The sequence below is a fragment of the Pristiophorus japonicus genome, unplaced genomic scaffold (assembly GCF_044704955.1).
Source record: "Pristiophorus japonicus isolate sPriJap1 unplaced genomic scaffold, sPriJap1.hap1 HAP1_SCAFFOLD_391, whole genome shotgun sequence".
In the NCBI taxonomy this organism is placed as follows: domain Eukaryota; kingdom Metazoa; phylum Chordata; class Chondrichthyes; family Pristiophoridae; genus Pristiophorus; species Pristiophorus japonicus.
Window position 1 is genome coordinate 333,997 of NW_027253772.1, and position 23,470 is coordinate 357,466.

Genomic DNA, 23,470 nt, shown 5'->3' on the forward strand with positions numbered 1-23,470 from the left:
TCTATCTCTCTCTCTCTCACTATATCTCTGTCTGTGTCTTTCTCTCTCTCTCTCTGTCACTATATCCCTGTCTGTGTCTCTCTCTCTCTGTCACTATATCTCTGTCTGTGTATCTCTCTCTGTCACTATATCTCTGTCTGTGTCTCTCTCTCTCTGTCACTATATCTCTGTCTGTGTCTCTCTCTCTGTCACTATATCTCTGTCTGTGTGTCTCTCTTTGTCACTGTATCTCTGTCTGTGTGTCTCTCTCTGTCACTATATCTCTGCCAGTGTGTCTCTCTCTGTCACTATATCTCTGCCTGTGTGTCTCTCTCTGTCACTATATCTATGTCTGTGTCTCTCTCTCTGACACTATATCTCTGTATCTCTGTCTGTGTCTCTCGCTTTGTCACTATATCTCTGTCTGTGTATCTCTCTCTGTCACTATAGCTCTGTCTGTGTCTCTCTCTCTCTGTCACTATATCTCTGTCTGTGTATCTCTCTCCGTCACTATATCTCTGTCTGTGTCTCTCTCCCTCTCTCACTATATCTCTGTCTGTGTATCTCTCTCTCTGTCACTATATTTCTGTCTGTGTCTCTCTCTCTCTGTCACTATATCTCTGTCTGTGTCTCTCTCTCTGTCACTATATCTCTGTCTGTGTCTCTCTCTTTGTCACTGTATCTCTGCCTGTGTGTCTCTCTCTGTCACTATATCTATGTCTGTGTCTGTGTCTCTCTCTGACACTATATCTCTGTATCTCTGACTGTGTCTATCTCTCTGTCACTATATCTCTGTCTGTGTGTCTCTCTCGCTGTCACTATATCTCTGTCTGTGTGTCTATCTCTCTGTCACTATATCTCTGTCTGTGTCTCTCTCTGTCACTATATCTCTATCTGTCTCTCTCTCTCTCACTATATCTTTGTCTCTTTCTCTCTCTCTCTGTCACTATATCTCTGTCTGTGTGTCTCTCTCTGTCACTATATCTCTGTATCTCTGTCTGTGTCTCTCTCTGTCACTATATCCCTATCTGTGTGTCTCTCTCTCTGTCACTATATCCCTGTTTGTGTGTCTCTCTCTGTCACTATATCTCAGTCTGTGTGTCTCTCTCTCTGTCACTATATCCCTGTCTGTGTGTTTCTCTCTCTGTCATTATACCTCTGTCTGTGTGTCTCTCTCTCTGTCACTATATCTCTGTCTGTGTGTCTCTCTCCGTCACGAAATCTCTATCTGTCTTTCTCTCTCTCTCTCACTATATCTCTGTCTGTGTCTCTCTCTCTGTCACTATATCTCTGTCTGTTTGTCTCTCTCTGTCACTATATCCCTGTCTGTGTATCTCTCTCTGTCACTATATCTCTGTCTGTGTATCTCTCTCTGTCACTATATCTCTGTCTGTGTCTCTTTCTGTCACTATATCTGTCTGTGTCTCTCTCTCTGTCACTATATCTCTGTCTCTCGCTGTCACTATATCTCTGTCTGTGTGTCTCTCTCTCTGTCACTATATCTCTGTCTCTGTGTCTCTCTCTTTGTCACTATATCTATGTCTGTGTGTGTGTCGCTCTCTGTCACTATATCCCTGTCTGTGTGTCTCTCTCTCTGTCACTATATCTCTGTCTCTGTGTCTCTCTCTTTGTCACTATGTCTCTGTCTGTGTGACTCTCTCCGTCACTATATCTCTGTCTGTCCCTCTCTCTCTCTCTCACTATATCTCTGTCTGTGTATCTCTCTCTCTGTCACTATATCTCTGTCTGTGGCTCTCTCTCTCTGTCACTATATCTCTGTATCTCTGTCTGTGTCTCTCGCTTTGTCACTATACTTCTGTCTGTGTATCTCTCTCTGTCACGATATCTCTGCCTGTGTGTCTCTCTCTGTCACTATATCTCTGTATCTCTGTCTGTGTCTCTCGCTTTGTCACTATACCTCTGTCTGTGTATCTCTCTCTGTCACGATATCTCTGCCTGTGTGTCTCTCTCTGTCACTATATCTATGTCTGTGTCTCTCTCTCTGTCACTATATCTCTGTATCTCTGTCTGTGTCTCTCGCTTTGTCACTATACCTCTGTCTGTGTATCTCTCTCTGTCACGATATCTCTGTCTGTTCCTCGCTCTCTATGTCACTATATCTCTGTCTCTGTCTCTCTCTCTCTCACTATATCTCTGTATCTCTGTCTGTGTCTTTCTGTCACTGTATCTCTGTCTGTGTCGCTCGCTTTGTCACTATAACTATGTCTGTGTGTCTCTCTCTGTCACTATATCTCTGTATCTCTGTCTGTGTCTCTCTCTCTCACTATATCTTTGTCTCTCTCTCTCTATATATTTGTCTCTCTCTCTCTCTGTCACTATATCTCTGTCTGTGTGTCTCTCTCTGTCACTATATCTCTGTATCTCTGTCTGTGTGTCTCTCTCTCTATCACTATATCTATGTCGGTGTGTCTCTCTCGCTGTCACTATATCTCTGTCTGTGTGTCTATCTCTCTGTCACTATATCTCTGTCTGTGTCTCTCTCTGTCACTATATCTCTATCTGTCTCTCTCTCTCTCTCACTATATCTTTGTCTCTCTCTCTCTATATCTTTGTCTCTCTCTCTCTCTGTCACTATATCTCTGTCTGTGTGTCTCTCTCTGTCACTATATCTCTGTATCTCTGTCTGTGTGTCTCTTTCTCTGTCACTATATCCCTGTCTGTGTGTCTCTCTCTCTGTCACTATATCCCTGTCTGTGTGTCTCTCTCTCTGTCACTATATCCCTGTCTGTGTGTCTCTCTCTCTGTCACTATATCTCTGTCTGTCTGTCTCTCTCTCTGTCACTATATCCCTGTCTGTGTGTCTCTCTCTGTCACTATATCTCTGTCTGTGTGTCTCTCTCCCTGTCACTATATCTCTGTCTGTGTGTGTCTCTCATTGTCACGATATCTCTGTCTGTATGTCTCTCTCTGTCACTATATCTCTGTCTGTGTCTCTCTCTCTCTTTGTCACTATATCTCTGTGTCTCCCTGTCACTATATCTCTGTCTGTGTCTCTCTCTGTCACTATATCTCTGTCTGTCTCTCGCTCTCTCTCACTGTATCTCTGTCTGTGTGTCTCTCTCTCTGTCACTATATCTCTGTCTGTGTCTCTCTGCCACTATATCTCTGTCTGTCTCTCGCTGTCACTATATCTCAGTCTGTGTGTCTCTCTCTCTGTCACTATATCTCTGTCTGTGTGTCTCTCTCCGTCACTATATCTCTGTCTGTCTGTCTCTCTCTCTATCACTATATCTCTGTCTGTGTCTCTCTCTCTGTCACTATATCTCTGTCTGTGTGTCTCTCTCTGTCACTATATCCCTGTCTGTGTCTCTCTGTCACTATAACTCTGTCTGTGTCTTTCTCTCTGTCACGATATCTCTGTCTGTGTCTCTCTCTCTGTCACTATATCTCTGTCTGTCTCTCTCTGTCATTATATCTCTGTCTGTGTGTCTCTCTCTCTGTCACTATATCACTGTCTGTGTCTCTCTCTGTCACTATATCTATGTCTGTGTGTGTGTCTCTCTCTGTCACTATATCTATGTCTGTGTGTGTGTCTCACTCTGTCACTATATCTCTGTCTGTCTCTCTCTGTCACTACATCTCTGTCTGTGTGTCTCTCTCCGTCACTATATCTCTGTCTGTCTCGCTCTCTCTCTGCCACTATATCTCTATCTGTGTGTCTCTCTCTGTCACTATATCTCTGTCTGTCTCTCTCTCTTTGTCACTATATCTCTGTCTGTGTCTCTCTCTGTCACGATATCTCTGCCTGTGTGTCTCTCTCTGTCACTATAACTATGTCTGTGTCTCTCTCTCTGTCACTATATCTCTGTATCTCTGTCTGTGTCTCTCTCTGTCACTATATCTCTATCTGTCTCTCTCTCTCTCTCCCTCACTATATCTTTGTCTCTCTCTCTCTATATCCATGTCTCTCTCTCTCTCTCTCTCTCTGTCACTATATCTCTGTCTCTGTGTCTCTCTCTGTCACTATATCTCTGTATCTCTGTCTGTGTCTCTCTCTGTCACTATATCCCTGTCTGTGTGTGTCTCTCTCTGTCACTATATCCCTGTCTGTGTGTCTCTCTCTGTCACTATATCTCTGTCTGTGTGTCTCTCTCTGTCACTATATCTCTGTCTGTGTGTCTCTCTCTACTGTCACTATATCTCTGTCTGTGTGTCTCTCTCTCTCTGTCATTATATCTCTGTGTCTCTCTGTCACGATATCTCTGTCTGCGTCTCTCTCTGTCACGATATCCCTGTCTGTGTCTCTCTCTCTGTCACTATATCTCTGTCTGTGGCTCTCTCTGTCACTATATCCCTGTCTGTGTGTCTCTCTCTCTGTCATTATACCTCTGTCTGTGTCTCTCTGTCACTATATCTCTGTCTGTGTCTCTCTGTCACTATATCTCTGTCTGTCTCTCGCTGTCACTATATCTCTATCTGTCTCTCTCTCTCTCACTATATCTCTGTCTGTGTCTCTCTCTCTGTCACTATATCTCTGTCTGTGTCTCTCTCACTATATCGCTGTCTGTGTTTCTCTCTCTGTCACGATATCTCTGTCTGTGTGTCTCTCTCTGTCACTATATCTTTGTCTGTGTCTCTCTGTCACTATAACTCTGTCTGTGTCTCTCTCTCTCTCACTATATCTCTGTCTGTGTCTCTCTCTCTCTGTCACTATATCTCTGTCTGTGTCTCTCTCACTATATCTCTGTCTGTGTCTCTCTCTGTAACTATATCTCTATCTGTCTCTCTCTCTGTCACTATAACTATGTCTGTGTCTCTCTCTCTGTCACTATATCTATGTCTGTGTCTCTCTCCCTCTGTCACTATATCTCTGTATCTCTGACTGTGTCTCTCTCTCTGTCACTATATCTCTGTCTGTGTGTCTCTCTCGCTGTCACTATATCTCTGTCTGTGTGTCTATCTCTCTGTCACTATATCACTGTCTGTGTCTCTCTCTGTCACTATATCTCTATCTGTCTCTCTCTCTCTCACTATATCTTTGTCTCTTTCTCTCTCTCTCTGTCACTATATCTCTGTCTGTGTGTCTCTCTCTGTCACTATATCTCTGTATCTCTGTCTGTGTCTCTCTCTGTCACTATATCCCTATCTGTGTGTCTCTCTCTCTGTCACTATATCCCTGTTTGTGTGTCTCTCTCTGTCACTATATCTCAGTCTGTGTGTCTCTCTCTCTGTCACTATATCCCTGTCTGTGTGTTTCTCTCTCTGTCATTATACCTCTGTCTGTGTGTCTCTCTCTCTGTCACTATATCTCTGTCTGTGTGTCTCTCTCCGTCACGAAATCTCTATCTGTCTTTCTCTCTCTCTCTCACTATATCTCTGTCTGTGTCTCTCTCTCTGTCACTATATCTCTGCCTGTGTGTCTCTCTCTGTCACTATATCCCTGTCTGTGTATCTCTCTCTGTCACTATATCTCTGTCTGTGTATCTCTCTCTGTCACTATATCTCTGTCTGTGTCTCTTTCTGTCACTATATCTGTCTGTGTCTCTCTCTCTGTCACTATATCTCTGTCTCTCGCTGTCACTATATCTCTGTCTGTGTGTCTCTCTCTGTCACTATATCTATGTCTGTGTGTGTGTCGCTCTCTGTCACTATATCCCTGTCTGTGTGTCTCTCTCTCTGTCACTATATCTCTGTCTCTGTGTCTCTCTCTTTGTCACTATGTCTCTGTCTGTGTGACTCTCTCCGTCACTATATCTCTGTCTGTCCCTCTCTCTCTCTCTCACTATATCTCTGTCTGTGTATCTCTCTCTCTGTCACTATATCTCTGTCTGTGGCTCTCTCTCTCTGTCACTATATCTCTGTATCTCTGTCTGTGTCTCTCGCTTTGTCACTATACTTCTGTCTGTGTATCTCTCTCTGTCACGATATCTCTGCCTGTGTGTCTCTCTCTGTCACTATATCTATGTCTGTGTATCTCTCTCTGTCACTATATCTCTGTATCTCTGTCTGTGTCTCTCGCTTTGTCACTATACCTCTGTCTGTGTATCTCTCTCTGTCACGATATCTCTGTCTGTTCCTCGCTCTCTATGTCACTATATCTCTGTCTCTGTCTCTCTCTCTCTCACTATATCTCTGTATCTCTGTCTGTGTCTTTCTGTCACTATATCTCTGTCTGTGTGTCTCTCTCTCTCTGTCACTATAACTATGTCTGTGTGTCTCTCTCTGTCACTATATCTCTGTATCTCTGTCTGTGTCGCTCGCTTTGTCACTATATCTCTGTCTGTGTGTCTCTCTCTCTCTGTCACTATAACTATGTCTGTGTCTCTCTCTCTGTCACTATAACTATGTCTGTGTGTCTCTCTCTGTCACTATATCTCTGTCTGTGTGTCTCTCTCCCTCTGTCACTATAACTATGTCTGTGTGTCTCTCTCTGTCACTATATCTCTGTATCTCTGTCTGTGTGTCTCTCTCTCTATCACTATATCTATGTCGGTGTGTCTCTCTCGCTGTCACTATATCTCTGTCTGTGTCTCTCTCTGTCACTATATCTCTATCTGTCTCTCTCTCTCTCTCACTATATCTTTGTCTCTCTCTCTCTATATCTTTGTCTCTCTCTCTCTCTGTCACTATATCTCTGTCTGTGTGTCTCTCTCTGTCACTATATCTCTGTATCTCTGTCTGTGTGTCTCTTTCTCTGTCACTATATCCCTGTCTGTGTGTCTCTCTCTCTGTCACTATATCCCTGTCTGTGTGTCTCTCTCTCTGTCACTATATCCCTGTCTGTGTGTCTCTCTCTCTGTCACTATATCTCTGTCTGTCTGTCTCTCTCTCTGTCACTATATCCCTGTCTGTGTGTCTCTCTCTGTCACTATATCTCTGTCTGTGTGTCTCTCTCCCTGTCACTATATCTCTGTCTGTGTGTGTCTCTCATTGTCACGATATCTCTGTCTGTATGTCTCTCTCTGTCACTATATCTCTGTCTGTGTCTCTCTCTCTCTTTGTCACTATATCTCTGTGTCTCCCTGTCACTATATCTCTGTCTGTGTCTCTCTCTGTCACTATATCTCTGTCTGTCTCTCGCTCTCTCTCACTGTATCTCTGTCTGTATGTCTCTCTCTGTCACTATATCTCTGTCTGTGTCTCTCTCTCTCTTTGTCACTATATCTCTGTGTCTCCCTGTCACTATATCTCTGTCTGTGTCTCTCTCTGTCACTATATCTCTGTCTGTCTCTCGCTCTCTCTCACTGTATCTCTGTCTGTGTGTCTCTCTCTCTGTCACTATATCTCTGTCTGTGTCTCTCTGTCACTATATCTCTGTCTGTCTCTCGCTGTCACTATATCTCAGTCTGTGTGTCTCTCTCTCTGTCACTATATCTCTGTCTGTGTGTCTCTCTCCGTCACTATATCTCTGTCTGTCTGTCTCTCTCTCTATCACTATATCTCTGTCTGTGTCTCTCTCTCTGTCACTATATCTCTGTCTGTGTGTCTCTCTCTGTCACTATATCCCTGTCTGTGTCTCTCTGTCACTATAACTCTGTCTGTGTCTTTCTCTCTGTCACGATATCTCTGTCTGTGTCTCTCTCTCTGTCACTATATCTCTGTCTGTCTCTCTCTGTCATTATATCTCTGTCTGTGTGTCTCTCTCTCTGTCACTATATCACTGTCTGTGTCTCTCTCTGTCACTATATCTATGTCTGTGTGTGTGTCTCTCTCTGTCACTATATCTATGTCTGTGTGTGTGTCTCACTCTGTCACTATATCTGTCTGTCTCTCTCTGTCACTACATCTCTGTCTGTGTGTCTCTCTCCGTCACTATATCTCTGTCTGTGTGTCTCTCTCCGTCACTATATCTCTGTCTGTCTCGCTCTCTCTCTGCCACTATATCTCTATCTGTGTGTCTCTCTCTGTCACTATATCTCTGTCTGTCTCTCTCTCTTTGTCACTATATCTCTGTCTGTGTCTCTCTCTGTCACGATATCTCTGCCTGTGTGTCTCTCTCTGTCACTATAACTATGTCTGTGTCTCTCTCTCTGTCACTATATCTCTGTATCTCTGTCTGTGTCTCTCTCTGTCACTATATCTCTATCTGTCTCTCTCTCTCTCTCCCTCACTATATCTTTGTCTCTCTCTCTCTATATCCATGTCTCTCTCTCTCTCTCTCTCTATCACTATATCTCTGTCTCTGTGTCTCTCTCTTTCACTATATCTCTGTATCTCTGTCTGTGTCTCTCTCTGTCACTATATCCCTGTCTGTGTGTGTCTCTCTCTGTCACTATATCCCTGTCTGTGTGTCTCTCTCTGTCACTATATCTCTGTCTGTGTGTCTCTCTCTGTCACTATATCTCTGTCTGTGTGTCTCTCTCTACTGTCACTATATCTCTGTCTGTGTGTCTCTCTCTCTCTGTCATTATATCTCTGTGTCTCTCTGTCACTATATCTCTGTCTGTGTCTCTCTCTGTCACGATATCCCTGTCTGTGTCTCTCTCTCTGTCACTATATCTCTGTCTGTGGCTCTCTCTGTCACTATATCCCTGTCTGTGTGTCTCTCTCTCTGTCATTATACCTCTGTCTGTGTCTCTCTGTCACTATATCTCTGTCTGTGTCTCTCTGTCACTATATCTCTGTCTGTCTCTCGCTGTCACTATATCTCTGTCTGTCTCTCTCTCTCTCACTATATCTCTGTCTGTGTGTCTCTCTCTGTCACTATATCTCTATCTGTGTCTCTCTCACTATATCGCTGTCTGTGTTTCTCGCTCTGTCACGATATCTCTGTCTGTGTGTCTCTCTCTGTCACTATATCTTTGTCTGTGTCTCTCTGTCACTATAACTCTGTCTGTGTCTCTCTCTCTCTCACTATATCTCTGTCTGTGTCTCTCTCTCTCTGTCACTATATCTCTGTCTGTGTCTCTCTCACTATATTTCTGTCTGTGTCTCTCTCTGTAACTATATCTCTATCTGTCTCTCTCTCTGTCACTATAACTATGTCTGTGTCTCTCTCTCTGTCACTATATCTATGTCTGTGTCTCTCTCCCTCTGTCACTATATCTCTGTATCTCTGACTGTGTCTATCTCTCTGTCACTATATCTCTGTCTGTGTCTTTCTGTCACTATATCTATGTCTGTGTGTCTCTCTCTCTGTCACTATATCTCTATCTGTCTCTCTCTCTCTCACTATATCTCTGTGTCTCTCTCTCTCTGTCACTATATCTCTGTCTCTGTCTCTCTCACTATATCCCTGTCTGTGTCTCTCTCTGTAACTATATCTCTATCTGTCTCTCTCTCTCACTATATCTCTGTCTGTGTCTCTCTCTCTGTCACTATATCTCTGTCTGTGTCTCTCTCTCTGTCACTATATCTCTGTCTGTGTCTCTCTCTCTGTCACTATAACTATGTCTGTGTCTCTCTCTCTGTCACTATATCTCTGTCTCTGTCTCTCTCACTATATCCCTGTCTGTGTCTCTCTCTGTAACTATATCTCTATCCGACTCTCTCTCTCTCACTTTTTCTCTGTCTGTGTCTCTCTCTCTCTGTCACTGTATCTCTGTCTGTGTCTCTCTCACTATATCGCTGTCTGTGTCACTCTCTGAAACTATATCTCTATCTGTCTCTCTCTCTCACGAAATCTCTGTCCATGTCTCTCTCTCTCTGTCACTATGTCTCTGTCTCTGTCTCTCTTTCTATCACTATATCTATGTCTGTGTGTCTCTCTCTGTCACTATATCTCTGTATTTCTGTCCGTGTCGCTCTCTTTGTCACTATATCTCTGTGTCTCTCTCTCTCTCTGTCACTATATCTCTGTGTGTCTCTCTCTGTCACTATATCTCTGTCTGTCTATCTCTGTCACGATATCTCTGTCTGTGTGTCTCTCTCTCTGTCACTATATCCGTCTGTGTATCTCTCTCTGTCACTATATCTCTGTCTGTGTCTCTCTCTCTGTCACTATATCTCTGTCTGTGTATCTCTCTCTGTCACTATATCTCTGTCTGTGTGTCTCTCTCTCTCTCACTATATCTGTCTGTGTATCTCTCTCTGTCACTATATCTCTGTCTGTATGTCTCTCTGTCACTATATCTCTGTCTTTGTGTCTCTCTCTGTCACTATTTCTCTGTCTGTGTCTCTCTCTCTGTCACTATATCTGTCTGTCTCTCTCTCTCTGTCACTATATCTCTGTCTTTGTGTCTCTCTCTCTCTCACTATATCTCTGTCTGTGTCGCTCTCTCTGTCACTATATCTCTGTCTGTGTGTCTCTCTCTCTTTCACTATATCTCTGTCTGTGTCTCTCTCTGTCACTATATCTCTGTCTGTGTCTCTCTCTCTGTCACTATATCTCTGTCTGTGTATCTCTCTCTCTTTCACTATATCTCTGTCTGTCTCTCTCTCTCTGTCACTATATCTCTGTCTCTCTCTCTCTCTCTCTCTCTCTCTCACTATATCTCTGTCTGTGTCTTTCTTTCTGTCACTATATCTCTGTCTGTGTCTCTCTCTCTGTCACTATATCTCTGTCTGTGTGTCTCTCTCTCTCTCACTATATCTCTGTCTGTGTCTCTCTCTCTCTCTCTCTGTCACTATATCGCTGTCTGTGTGTGTCTCTCTCTCTGTCACTATATCTCTGTCTGTGTGTCTCTCTCTCTCACTATATCTCTGTCTGTGTGTCTCTCTCTCTCTCACTATATCTCTGTCTGTGTGTGTCTCTCTCTCTCTCACTATCTCTCTGTCTGTGTGTGTCTCTCTCTCTGTCACTATATCTCTGTCTGTGTGTCTCTCTCTCTCACTATATCTCTGTCTGTGTCTCTCTCTCTCTCTCACTATATCTCTGTCTATGTGTCTCTCTCTCTCACTATATCGCTGTGTGTGTCTCTCTCTCTCTCTGTCACTATATCTCTGTCTGTGTGTCTCTCTCTCTGTCACTATATCTCTGTCTGTGTCTCTCTCTCTCTCACTATATCTCTGTCTGTGTGTCTCTCTCTCTCACTATATCTCTGTCTGTGTGTCTCTCTCTCTCACTATATCTCTGTCTGTGTCTCTCTCTCTCTCACTATATCTCTCTCTGTGTGTCTCTCTCTCTCTCACTATATCGCTGTGTGTGTCTCTCTCTCTCTGTCACTATATCTGTGTGTGTGTCTCTCTCTCTCTCTCACTATATCTCTGTCTATGTGTCTCTCTCTCTCACTATATCGCTGTGTGTGTGTCTCTCTCTCTGTCACTATATCTGTGTGTGTCTCTCTCTCTCTCTCTCACTATATCTCTGTCTGTGTCTCTCTCTCTCTGTCACTATATCTCTGTCTGTGTGTCTCTCTCTCTATCACTATATCTCTATGTCTGTCTCTCTCTCTCACTATATCTCTGTCTGTGTCTCTCTCTCTCTGTCACTATATCTCCCGGTCTCTCTCCCCTCTCCATATTGACCATCTGTTGCAGTTCACATATTATGTGTTGGGTGTGGCAGACAGCGACGGAAGCACAAAGTTCTGCTTTTCAGGCTGGCCTTCCCCTTGTCTTTTTATTCTGAAAAATCCCCTTCTCACAAAAAGCCAACTCAACATTTCCCCTGGCAACACGGCTGTTTGGTGCACTGGATCCCTCACTCCCCGATAGCTCACTTGGTAACTGGACTTTCCCCGTCAACTTATAATCAGATAGGTCCCTGGCTCCACTCTCGGAGGTATCGAACAACTCCCCACAGACAGTGCAGCACTCCCTCAGTACTGCCCCTCCGACAGTGCGGCACTCCCTCAGTACTGCCCCTCCGACAGTGCGGCACTCCCTCAGTACTGCCCCTCCGACAATGCAGTACTGCACTCCCTCAGTACTGCCCCTCTGACAGTGCGGCACTCCCTCAGTACTGCCCCTCCGACAGTGCGGCGTTCCCTCAGTACTGCCCCTCCGACAGTATGGCGCTCCCCAGTACTGCCCCTCCGACAGTGCGGCACTCCCTCAGTACTGCCCCTCCGACAGTGCGGCGCTCCCTCAGTACTGCCCCTCCGACAGTGCGGCACTCCCTCAGTACTGGCCCTCCGACAGTGCGGCACTCCCTCAGTACTGCCCCTCCGACAGTGCAGCACTCCCTCAGTACTACCCCTCCGACAGTGCAGCACTCCCTCAGTACTACCCCTCCGACAGTGCGGCGCTCCCTCAGCACCAGGAACTGGGGAGTGACGGCCTGGATTATGGGGTGTGTGTGGGATGCCAACCCACAACATTCTGACTCAGAGATGAGAGTCGCTTGAATCTGAGTTGAAACATTCCCAAGTATCTCTCACGCATCAACCCACACCCCGCCCCGTGCCAATCTGGATAAGGGAGATATTTGTTTACAGGTAAAACAGCAGGCAAATTGTCCAGGAAGTTGTTCTATTCTTAGCGGTGGATACACTGACAGTGTGGTCAGAGGGAGAGAGGGAGGGAGACCGAGAGAGAGAGGGAGGGAGGGAGGGAGAGAGGGAGGGAGAGCGAGAAAGAGAGGGAGTGAGGGAGAGAGTTACGGAGGGAGAGTTAGGGAGGAAGAGCGAGGGAGAGAGGGAGAGCGAGAGAGGGAGGGAGGGAGGAAGAGAGGGAGGGAGAGAGGGAGGGAGGAAGAGAGGGAGGGAGAGAGAGAGAGAGGGAGGGAGATCGAGAGAGAGAGGGAGGGAGAGAGGGAGGAAGGGAGAGCGAGAGAGGGAGGGAGAGCGAGAGAGTGAGAGGGAGGGAGGGAGAGAGTGAGGGAGGGAGAGAGGGAGGGAGAGCGAGAGAGAGAGGGAGGGAGGAAGAGAGGGAGGGAGAGAGGGAGGGAGGAAGAGAGGGAGGGAGAGAGAGAGAGAGGGAGGGAGATCGAGAGAGAGAGGGAGGGAGAGAGGGAGGAAGGGAGAGCGAGAGAGGGAGGGAGAGCGAGAGAGAGAGAGGGAGGGAGGGAGAGAGTTAGGGAGGGAGAGAGGGAGGGACAGCGAGAGAGAGAGGGAGGGAGGAAGAGAGGGAGGGAGGGAGAGAGGGAGGGGGAGAGGGAGGGAGGGAGAGAGGGAGGGAGAGCGAGAGAGAGAGGGAGGGAGAGAATGAGGGAGAGAGGGAGGGAGAGCGAGAGAGAGAGGGAGGGAGAGAGTTTGGGAGGGAGAGAGGGACGGAGAGCGCGAGAGAGAGGGAGGGAGAGACGGAGGGAGGAAGAGAGAGAGTTTGGGAGGGAGAGAGTGAGGGAGGGACAGAGAGAGAGAGGAATGTGTGGGAGAGTGAGAGCGAGGGATGTGGGGAGAACGAGAGAGGGATGTGGGGAGAGGGAGAGAGGGACATGGGGAGAGGGGGAGAGGGAGAGAGGGATGTGGGGAGAGGGAGAGAGGGATGTGAGGAGAGTGAGAGAGAGGCGTGTGGAGAAAGAGATGTGTGGAGAGAGGGACGTGGGGAGAGAGGGATGTGAGGAGAGAGGGATGTGAGGAGAGAGGGATGTGGGGAGAGAGGGACGTGGGGAGAGAGGGATGTGAGGAGAGAGGGATGTGAGGAGAGAGGGATGTGGGGAGAGAGGGACGTGGGGAGAGAGGGATGTGAGGAGAGAGGGATGTGGGGAGAGAGGGACGTGGGGAGAGAGGGACGTGGGAAGAGGGAGAGAGGGATGTAGGGGGAAGACTGTGGCCAGGATTCTCACCCAGATCTGGGTCTTGGCGATGAGCCGATCGCCCTGGTCCCGTGGGCCTGTGTCAGAAGTGGTGCGGTAATCGTGTTGTTCCCACAGGAGCACTCTCAGAGTCTGGGCTCCATCCAGATGCACATCGATGTCCTGCACACACAACGAGAGCCAAGAGTTAGAGCTGAGTGGACTGTACCCGGAGCAGCACCCGATCCCAGTCCCAGTCCCAAATCCAGTCCCAATCCTACTCTCAGTCCACTCCCAATCCCAATCCCAGTTCCAATCCTACTCCCAGTCCACTCCCAATCCCAATCCCACTCCCAATCCCAATCCCACTCCCAATCCCAATCCCAGTTCCAATCCCACTCCCAGTACCACTCCCAATCCCACTCCCAGTCCCACTCCCAATTACACTTCCAGTCCCACTCCCAGTCCCCCTCCCAAATCCAATCCCAGTCCCACTCCCAGTCCCAATTTCAGTCCCAATCCCACTCCCAGTCCCACTCCCACTCCCACTCACAATCCCACTCACAATCCCAATCCCACTCCCAATACCAATCCCACTCCCACTCCCAATCCCAATCCCACTCCCAGTCCCCGTCCCACTCCCACTCCCACTCCCAATCCCACTCACAATCCCACTCACAATCCCACTCACAATCCCAATCCCAATCCCACTCCCACTCCCAATCCCAGTCCCACTCCCAATCCCACTCACAATCCCACTCACAATCCCACTCACAATCCCAATCCCAATCCCACTCCCACTCCCAATCCCAGTCCCACTCCCAATCCCACTCCCAATCCCACTCACAATCCCACTCCCAATCCCACTCCTAGTCCTACTCCCAATACCAGTCCCACTCACAATCCCACTCCCACTCCCAGTCCCACTCCCAATCCCAATCCCACTCCCAATCCCACTCACAATCCCACTCCCAATCCCACTCCTAGTCCTACTCCCAATACCAGTCCCACTCACAATCCCACTCCCACTCCCAGTCCCACTCCCAATCCCAATCCCACTCCCAATCCCACTCACAATCCCACTCACAATCCCACTCCTAGTCCTACTCCCAATACCAGTCCCACTCACAATCCCAATCCCACTCCCAATCCCACTCACAATCCCACTCCTAGTCCTACTCCCAATACCAGTCCCACTCACAATCCCACTCCCACTCCCAGTCGCACTCACAATCCCACTCCCAATCCCAATCCCACTTCCAGTCACACTCCCAATCCCACTCCCAGTCCCAGTCCCACTCACAATCCCAGTCCAATTCCCAATCCCACTCCCAATCCCACTCACAATCCCACTCACAATCCCACTCCTAGTCCTACTCCCAATACCAGTCCCACTCACAATCCCAATCCCACTCACAATCCCACTCCCAATCCCACTCCTAGTCCTACTCCCAATACCAGTCCCACTCACAATCCCACTCCCACTCCCAGTCGCACTCACAATCCCACTCCCAATCCCAATCCCACTTCCAGTCACACTCCCAATCCCACTCCCAGTCCCAGTCCCACTCACAATCCCAGTCCAATTCCCAATCCCACTCCCAATCCCAGTCCCACTCCCAATCCCAATCCCACTTCCAAACCCACGCCCAATCTAACTCCCGACCCCACTTCGATCCCACTCCCGATCCCACTCCCGATCCCAATCACACTCCCAGTCCCAATCCTACTCCCAATTACATTCCCAATCCCACTCCCCATCCCAATCCTGATCCCGATCCCACTCCCAGTCCCACTCCCAGTCCCAATCCCACTCCCACTCACAGTCCCACTCCCAGTCCCACTCCCAGTCCCACTCCCACTCCCAGTCCAAATCCCACTCCCAATCCAACTCCCAATTCCAATCCCACTCCCACTCCCAATCCCACTCCCAATCCCACTCCCAGACAAAGTGATAGATACAGAGAAATGAAGGTAAGACAGAGTGGAAGACAAACACAGCGTCTGCGAACAATAGAAAGTGACAGGGAGAGTGACTGAGACAGACAGAAGGGAGTGAGAAAAAGGACAGAGAGAGATTGAGAGATAAAGGGACAGCGATAGCTAGACAGCAAGGGGGAGAGGAAAAGAGACAGATAGGGAGCAAGACAAAAGGGTAAAGAGAGAGGGAAACAGAGCAGAGGGGAAAATGAGGCTGAGAGAGGGAGCTTTACTCTGTATCTAACCCCCTGTACCTGCCCTGGGAGTGTTTGATGGGACAGTGTAGAGGGAGCTTTACTCTGTATCTAACCCCGTGCTGTACCTGCCCTGGGAGTGTTTGATGGGACAGTGTAGAGGGAGCTTTACTCTGTATCTAACCCCCTGTACCTGCCCTGGGAGTGTTTGATGGGACAGTGTAGTGGGAGATTTACTCTGTATCTAACCCGTGCTGTACCTGCCCTGGGAGTGTTTGATGGGACAGTGTAGTGGGAGATTTACTCTGTATCTAACCCATGCTGTACCTGCCCTGTTTAACTTCCCACAATGTACTTTCGATATAAAAAGTTGAAACACTCACTTCCTCCCACTTCGGTTTCTTGACATTGACTAAAACCGATGTCTGAGCCTTCTTCTCAAAATATCCGTGGCAGTCCGCCTCTAAACAGCAATAAATATCTGGCAAAGAAACAAAGTGACCGGGTGTCACAGTGCGTTAGATACACTGTCCTTTCCCCCTCTGGGACCGGGTGTCACAGTGCGTTAGATACACTGTCCTTTCCCCCTCTGGGACCGGGTGTCACAGTGCGTTAGATACACTGTCCTTTCCCCCTCTGGGACCGGGGGTCACAGTGCGTTAGATACACTGTCCTTTCCCCCTCTGGGACTGGGTGTCACAGTGCGTTAGATACACTGTCCTTTCCCCCTCTGGGACCGGGTGTCACAGTGCGTTAGATACACTGTCCTTTCCCCCTCTGGGACCGGGAGTCACAGTGCGTTAGATACACTGTCCTTTCCCCCTCTGGGACCGGGTGTCACAGTGCGTTAGATACACTGTCCTTTCCCCCTCTGGGACCGGGTGTCACAGTGCGTTAGATACACTGTCCTTTCCCCCTCTGGGACTGGGTGTCACAGTGCGTTAGATACACTGTCCTTTCCCCCTCTGGGACTGGGTGTGACAGTGCGTTAGATACACTGTCCTTTCCCCCTCTGGGACCGGGTGTCACAGTGCGTTAGATACACTGTCCTTTCCCCCTCTGCGATTCGAGCCCAAGTAACGAGAACGCTGCACTGTTGGAGTTTCCGTCTGTCGAAAGAGGCGATAAACCAGGGGCCCCTCCTGCCCTGTCTGGTGGGACGGAAGCCCCCATAACACTATTGGGCGGTGAACAGGGGCCTAGTCCTGGGGGCGAACATCCCTCCCTCCATCAACCTCTGCGAATATACCCGGCCCAGCGGCTCACTGATCTGATTGGTTGCCTGTTGGATCTTGCTGTGCACACTTTGGTCCAGTTGGGGTGAGCGGCTGGCTGAGTGTGCGAGGGGCTGGCCATGGGTTCCGATACTCACTGAGGGCCTGTGGGAATCCTGACACCGAGTGTATGCGGAAGCTGAGGATCCCACGCAGTATTCTGGTCTCTGTTTCTGGAAATCGAACAACAAATTCTCCCACATTAGCTGCAGTTCCCATTGAGTATTCAGCTCACACCCTAACCGTGAAGGTTATCGTAACTTCACCCGTCACCCCCACAGCCTCCGCCTCAGCTCATCCGCTGCTGAAACCCTCACCGCGCCTTTGTTCCGTCCTGTCTTGACCATTCAAACGCACTCCTGGCAGGCCTCCCAGCTTCTAACGTCCAGAGGCTTGACATTCTCCAAAATCCGGCTGCCCCGTGTCCTAACTCACACCGAGTCCCACTCACCCATCACCCCCTGTGCTCACTGCCCCGTGTCCTAACTCACACCCAGTCCCACTCACCCATCACTCCCTGTGCTCACTGCCCCGTGTCCTAACTCACACCGAGTCCCACTCACCCATCACCCCCTGTGCTCACTGCCCCGTGTCCTAACTCACACCAAGTCCCACTCACCCATCACCCTCTGTGCTCACTGCCCCGTGTCCTAACTCACACCGAGTCCCACTCACCCATCACCCCCTGTGCTCACTGCCCCGTGTCCCAACTCACACCGAGTCCCACTCACCCATCACCCCCTGTGCTCACTGCCCCGTGTCCCAACTCACACCGAGTCCCACTCACCCATCACCCACTGTGCTCACTGCCCCGTGTCCTAACTCACACCCAGTCCCACTCACCCATCACCCCCTGTGCTCACTGCCCCGTGTCCTAACTCACACCCAGTCCCACTCACCCATCACCCCCTGTGCTCACTGCCCCGTGTCCTAACTCGCACCGAGTCCCACTCACCCATCACCCCCTGTGCTCACTGCCCCGTGTCCTAACTCGCACCGAGTCCCGCTCGCACATCTCCCCCTGTGCTCACTGCCCCGTGTCCTAACTCGCACCGAGTCCCGCTCGCACATCACCCCCTGTGCTCACTGCCCCGTGTCCTAACTCACACCCAGTCCCACTCACCCATCACCCCCTGTGCTCACTGCCCCGTGTCCTAACTCACACCGAGTCCCGCTCACCCATCACCCCCTGTGCTCAGTGCCCCCGTGTCCTAACTCACACCCAGTCCCACTCACCCATCACCCCCTGTGCTCACTGCCCCGTGTCCTAACTCGCACCCAGTCCCACTCACCCATCACCCCCTGTGCTCACTGCCCCGTGTCCTAACTCGCACCAAGTCCCACTCACCCATCACCCCCTGTGCTCACTGCCCCGTGTCCTAACTCGCACCAAGTCCCACTCACCCATCACCCACTGTGCTCACTGCCTCGTGTCCTAACTCACACCCAGTCCCACTCACCCATCACCCCCTGTGCTCACTGCCCCGTGTCCTAACTCACACCCAGTCCCACTCACCCATCACCCTCTGTGCTCACTGCCCCGTGTCCTAACTCGCACCAAGTCCCACTCACCCATCACCCCCTGTGCTCACTGCCTCGTGTCCTAACTCACACCCAGTCCCACTCACCCATCACCCCCTGTGCTCACTGCCCCGTGTCCTAACTCACACCCAGTCCCACTCACCCATCACCCCCTGTGCTCACTGCCCCGTGTCCTAACTCACACCCAGTCCCACTCACCCATCACCCCCTGTGCTCACTGCCCCGTGTCCTAACTCACACCCAGTCCCACTCACCCATCACCCACTGTGCTCACTGCCCCGTGTCCTAACTCACACCCAGTCCCGCTCACCCATCACCCCCTGTGCTCACTGCCCCGTGTCCTAACTCACACCGAGTCCCACTCACCCATCACCCCCTGTGCTCACTGCCCCGTGTCCTAACTCGCACCCAGTCCCACTCATCCATCACCCCCTGTGCTCACTGCCCCGTGTCCTAACTCACACCGAGTCCCGCTCACCCATCACCCCCTGTGCTCACTGCCCCGTGTCCTAACTCACACCCAGTCCCACTCACCCATCACCCCCTGTGCTCACTGCCCCGTGTCCTAACTCACACCCAGTCCCGCTCACCCATCACCCCCTGTGCTCACTGCCCCGTGTCCTAACTCACACCCAGTCCCTCTCACCTATCACCCCCTGTGCTCACTGACCCCGTGTCCTAACTCACACCGAGTCCCGCTCACCCATCACCCCCTGTGCTCACTGCCCCGTGTCCTAACTCACAACCAGTCCCACTCACCCATCACCCCCTGTGCTCACTGCCCCGTGTCCTAACTCACACCAAGTCCCACTCACCCATCACCCTCTATGCTCACTGCCCCGTGTCCTAACTCACACCGAGTCCCGCTCACCCATCACCCGCTGTGCTCGCTGCCCCGTGTCCTAACTCGCACCAAGTCCCGCTCACCCATCACCCCCTGTGCTCACTGCCCCGTGTCCTAACTCACACCCAGTCCCACTCACCCATCACCCCCTGTGCTCACTGCCCCGTGTCCTAACTCACACCGAGTCCCGCTCACCCATCACCCCCTGTGCTCGCTGCCCCGTGTCCTAACTCACACCGAGTCCCGCTCACCCATCACCCCCTGTGCACACTGCCCCGTGTCCTAACTCGCACCCAGTCCCACTCACCCATCACTCCCTGTGCTCACTGCCCCGTGTCCTAACTCGCACCGAGTCCCTCTCACCCATCACCCCCTGTGCTCACTGCCCCGTTTCCTAACCCGCACCGAGTCCCGCTCACCCATCACCCCCTGTGCTCACTGCCCCCGTGTCCTAACTCGCACCGAGTCCCGCTCACCCATCACCCGCTGTGCTCACTGCCCCGTGTCCTAACTCACACCCAGTCCCACTCACCCATCACCCCCTGCGCTCACTGACCCGTGTCCTAACTCGCACCGAGTCCCGCTCACCCATCACCCGCTGTGCTCGCTGCCCCGTGTCCTAACTCGCACCAAGTCCCGCTCACCCATCACCCCCTGTGCTCACTGCCCCGTGTCCTAACTCACACCGAGTCCCACTCACCCATCACCCCCTGTGCTCACTGCCCCGTGTCCTAACTCACACCCAGTCCCATTCACCCATCAGCCCCTGTGCTCACTGCCCCGTGTCCTAACTCACACCCAGTCCCACTCACCCATCACCCGCTGTGCTCACTGCCCCGTGTCCTAACTCGCACCGAGTCCCACTCACCCATCACCCACTGTGCTCACTGCCCCGTGTCCTAACTCGCACCGAGTCCCGTTCACCCATCACCCCCTGTGCTCACTGCCCCGTGTCCTAACTCACACCAAGTCCCACTCACCCATCACCCCCTGTGCTCGCTGCCCCGTGACCGAGCTCACACCCAGTCCCACTCACCCATCACCCCCTGTGCTCGCTGACCTACATTGGCTCCCGGTTAAACAACGCCTCGATTTGAAAATTCTCATCCTTGTTTACAAATTCCTCCATGGCCCTCGCCCCCTCCTATCCCTGTAACCTCCTCCAGCCCCTACACCCCTCCCTATCCCTGTAACCTCCTCCAGCCCCTACACCCCTCCCTATCTCTGCAACCTCCTCCAGCCCCTACACCCCTCCCTATCTCTGCAACCTCCTCCAGCCCCTACACCCCTCCCTATCTCTGCAACCTCCTCCAGCCCCTACACCCCTCCCTATCTCTGTATCCCTCTCTAGCCCCTACACACCTCCTTATCTCCGTAACTTCCACCAGCCCCTTCACCCCTCCCTACCTCTGTAACCATGTCCAGCCCCGACACCCCTCCCTATCTCTGTAACCTCCTCCAGCCCCTGTGGTGCCAATCTCCCTCTCCCCACGGGAACCCGGAGACCCAGGACCTGGAGAACACAGAGACCCAGGACCGGGGGAACACGGAGACCCAGGACCGGGGGAACACGGAGACCCAGGACCGGGGGAACACGGAGACCCAGGACCGGGGGAACACGGAGACCCAGGACCGGGGGAACACGGAGACCCAGGACCGGGGGAACACTGAGACCCAGGACCGGGGGAACACGGAGAACAAGGACCGGGGGAACACAGAGACCCAGGACCGGGGGAACACAGAGACCCAGGACCGGGGGAACACAGAGACCCAGGACCGGGGGAACACAGAGACCCAGGACCGGGGGAACACAGAGACCCAGGACCGGGGTAACACGGAGACCCAGGACCGGGGGAACCCCGAGACCCAGGACCGGGGGAACCCGGAGACCCAGGACCGGGGGAACCCGGAGACCCAGGACCTGGAGAACACAGAGACCCAGGACCGGGGGAACACAGAGACCCAGGACCGGGGGAACACGGAGACCCAGGACCGGGGGAACACGGAGACCCAGGACCGGGGGAACACAGAGACCCAGGACCGGGGGAACACAGAGACCCAGGACCGGGGGAACACAGAGACCCAGGACCGGGGGAACACGGAGACCCAGGACCGGGGGAACACGGAGACCCAGGACCGGGGGAACACGGAGACCCAGGACCGGGGGAACACGGAGACCCAGGACCGAGGGAACACGGAGACCCAGGACCGGGGGAACACAGAGACCCAGGACCGGGGACCCAGGACCGGGGAAACACGGAGACCCAGGACCGGGGGAACACAGAGACCCAGGACCGGGGGAACACAGAGACCCAGGACCGGGGGAACACAGAGACCCAGGACCGGGGGAACACAGAGACCCAGGACCGGGGGAACCCCGAGACCCAGGACCGGGGGAACACAGAGACCCAGGACCGGGGGAACACAGAGACCCAGGACCGGAGGAACACAGAGACCCAGGACCGGGGGAACCCCGAGACCCAGGACCGGGGGAACCCCGAGACCCAGGACCGGGGGAACACAGAGACCCAGGACCGGGGCAACACAGAGACCCAGGACCGGGGGAACACAGAGACCCAGGACTGGGGGAACCTCGAGACCCAGGACCGGGGGAACCCCGAGACCCAGGACCGGGGGAACACAGAGACCCAGAACCGGGGGAACACAGAGACCCAGGACCGGGGGAACCCCGAGACCCAGGACCGGGGGAACCCCGAGACCCAGGACCGGGGGAACACAGAGACCCAGGACCGGGGGAACACAGAGACCCAGGACCGGGGGAACACAGAGACTCAGGACCGGGGGAACACAGAGACCCAGGACCGGAGGAACACAGAGAGCCAGGACCGGGGGAACCCCGAGACCCAGGACCGGAGTAACACAGAGACCCAGGACCGGGGGAACCCCGAGACCCAAGACCGGGGGAACACAAAGACCCAGAACCGGGGGAACACAGAGACCCAGGACCGGGGGAACACAGAGACCCAGGACCGGGGGAACCCCGAGACCCAGGACCGGGGGAACACAGAGACCCAGGACCGGGGGAACACAGAGACCCAGGACCGGGGGAACACAGAGACCCAGGACCGGGGGAATACAGAGACACAGGACCGGGGGAACCCCGAGACCCAGGACCGGGGGAACACGGAGACCCAGGACCGGGGGAACACGGAGACCCAGGACCGGGGGAACCCCGAGACCCAGGACCGGGGGAAAACAGAGACCCAGGACCGGGGGAACACAGAGACCCAGGACCGGGGGAACATGGAGAACAAGGGCTGGGGGAACACAGAGACCCAGGACCGGGGGAACATGGAGAACAAGGACCGGCACAGAAGCAGAGCGCCCGGCCGCAACATGGCGGCAGGGACGCCCGCGAATTCCACAAGGCGTGGCCGCAACTGGTAAAGCGCCCATTTTACAAAAGGCGCGGCCCGCATTTCCCTTTAACCTTTGCCCCTCCGCGAGCGCAGAGCGCTCGGGTTCGTAACCAGCGGGGCTAGGCGCTGATCATCGCCCTTGACGCAGAGCACTTGCCCTTTAACCTTCGCCCCCGCAACCCCTTATTCCCTGATCGGTTAAGAAACTGTCTATCTCCGCCTTAAATATATTCAATGACCCAGCTTCCACAGCTCTCTGGGGCAGAGAATTCCACAGATTTACAACCCTCCGAGAGAAGAAATTCCTCCTCATCTCAGTTTGAAACACCGTGTGCAATGCCCAATGGCGGAGCAGAGGAGGACGTTCCCTCACCTGTGGCGGGACTGTGGAGAGGAGGGCCCTGGGCCGCCCGCTGCCCGATGTATCCCTGGATCAGGCCTTGCGTCTCTTCAGGGTTGATGGAGAAGGGCTTGAGACCTGCAGAGAGAGAGAGAGAGGGGAGGGAAGGAGAGAGAGAGAGGGGAGGGAAGGAGAGCGAGAGAAGGGAGGGAAGGAGAGAGAGAGGGGAGAGGGAAGGAGAGAGAGAGAGAGAGGGGAGTAGAGAGAGAGAGGGGAGGGAAGGAGAGAGAGAGAAGGGAGGGAAGGAGAGTGAGAGAGGGGAGGGAAGGAGAGAGAGAGTGAGGGGGGGGAGGAGAGAGAGAGAGAGAGGGGGAGGGAAGGAGAGAGAGAGAGGGGAGGGAAGGAGAGAGAGAGAGGGGAG

The 23,470-nt window shown here is 52.1% G+C and overlaps 1 protein-coding gene across 1 annotated transcript in view; it reads right to left on the bottom strand.

Annotated features, from left to right (window-relative positions):
• The window catches only part of LOC139250568 (active breakpoint cluster region-related protein-like), a 76,775-nt gene that overhangs the window by 52,449 nt on the left and 856 nt on the right, over positions 1–23,470 (bottom strand). Inside the window, exons 2-5 of the mRNA XM_070872962.1 lie at positions 23,083–23,187; positions 17,042–17,116; positions 16,053–16,150; positions 13,547–13,678 (exon numbers count right to left, since the gene is read on the bottom strand). Coding sequence (XP_070729063.1) covers positions 13,547–13,678; positions 16,053–16,150; positions 17,042–17,116; positions 23,083–23,187 — 410 coding nt within the window. The remainder of the gene's footprint in view (positions 1–13,546; positions 13,679–16,052; positions 16,151–17,041; positions 17,117–23,082; positions 23,188–23,470) is intronic.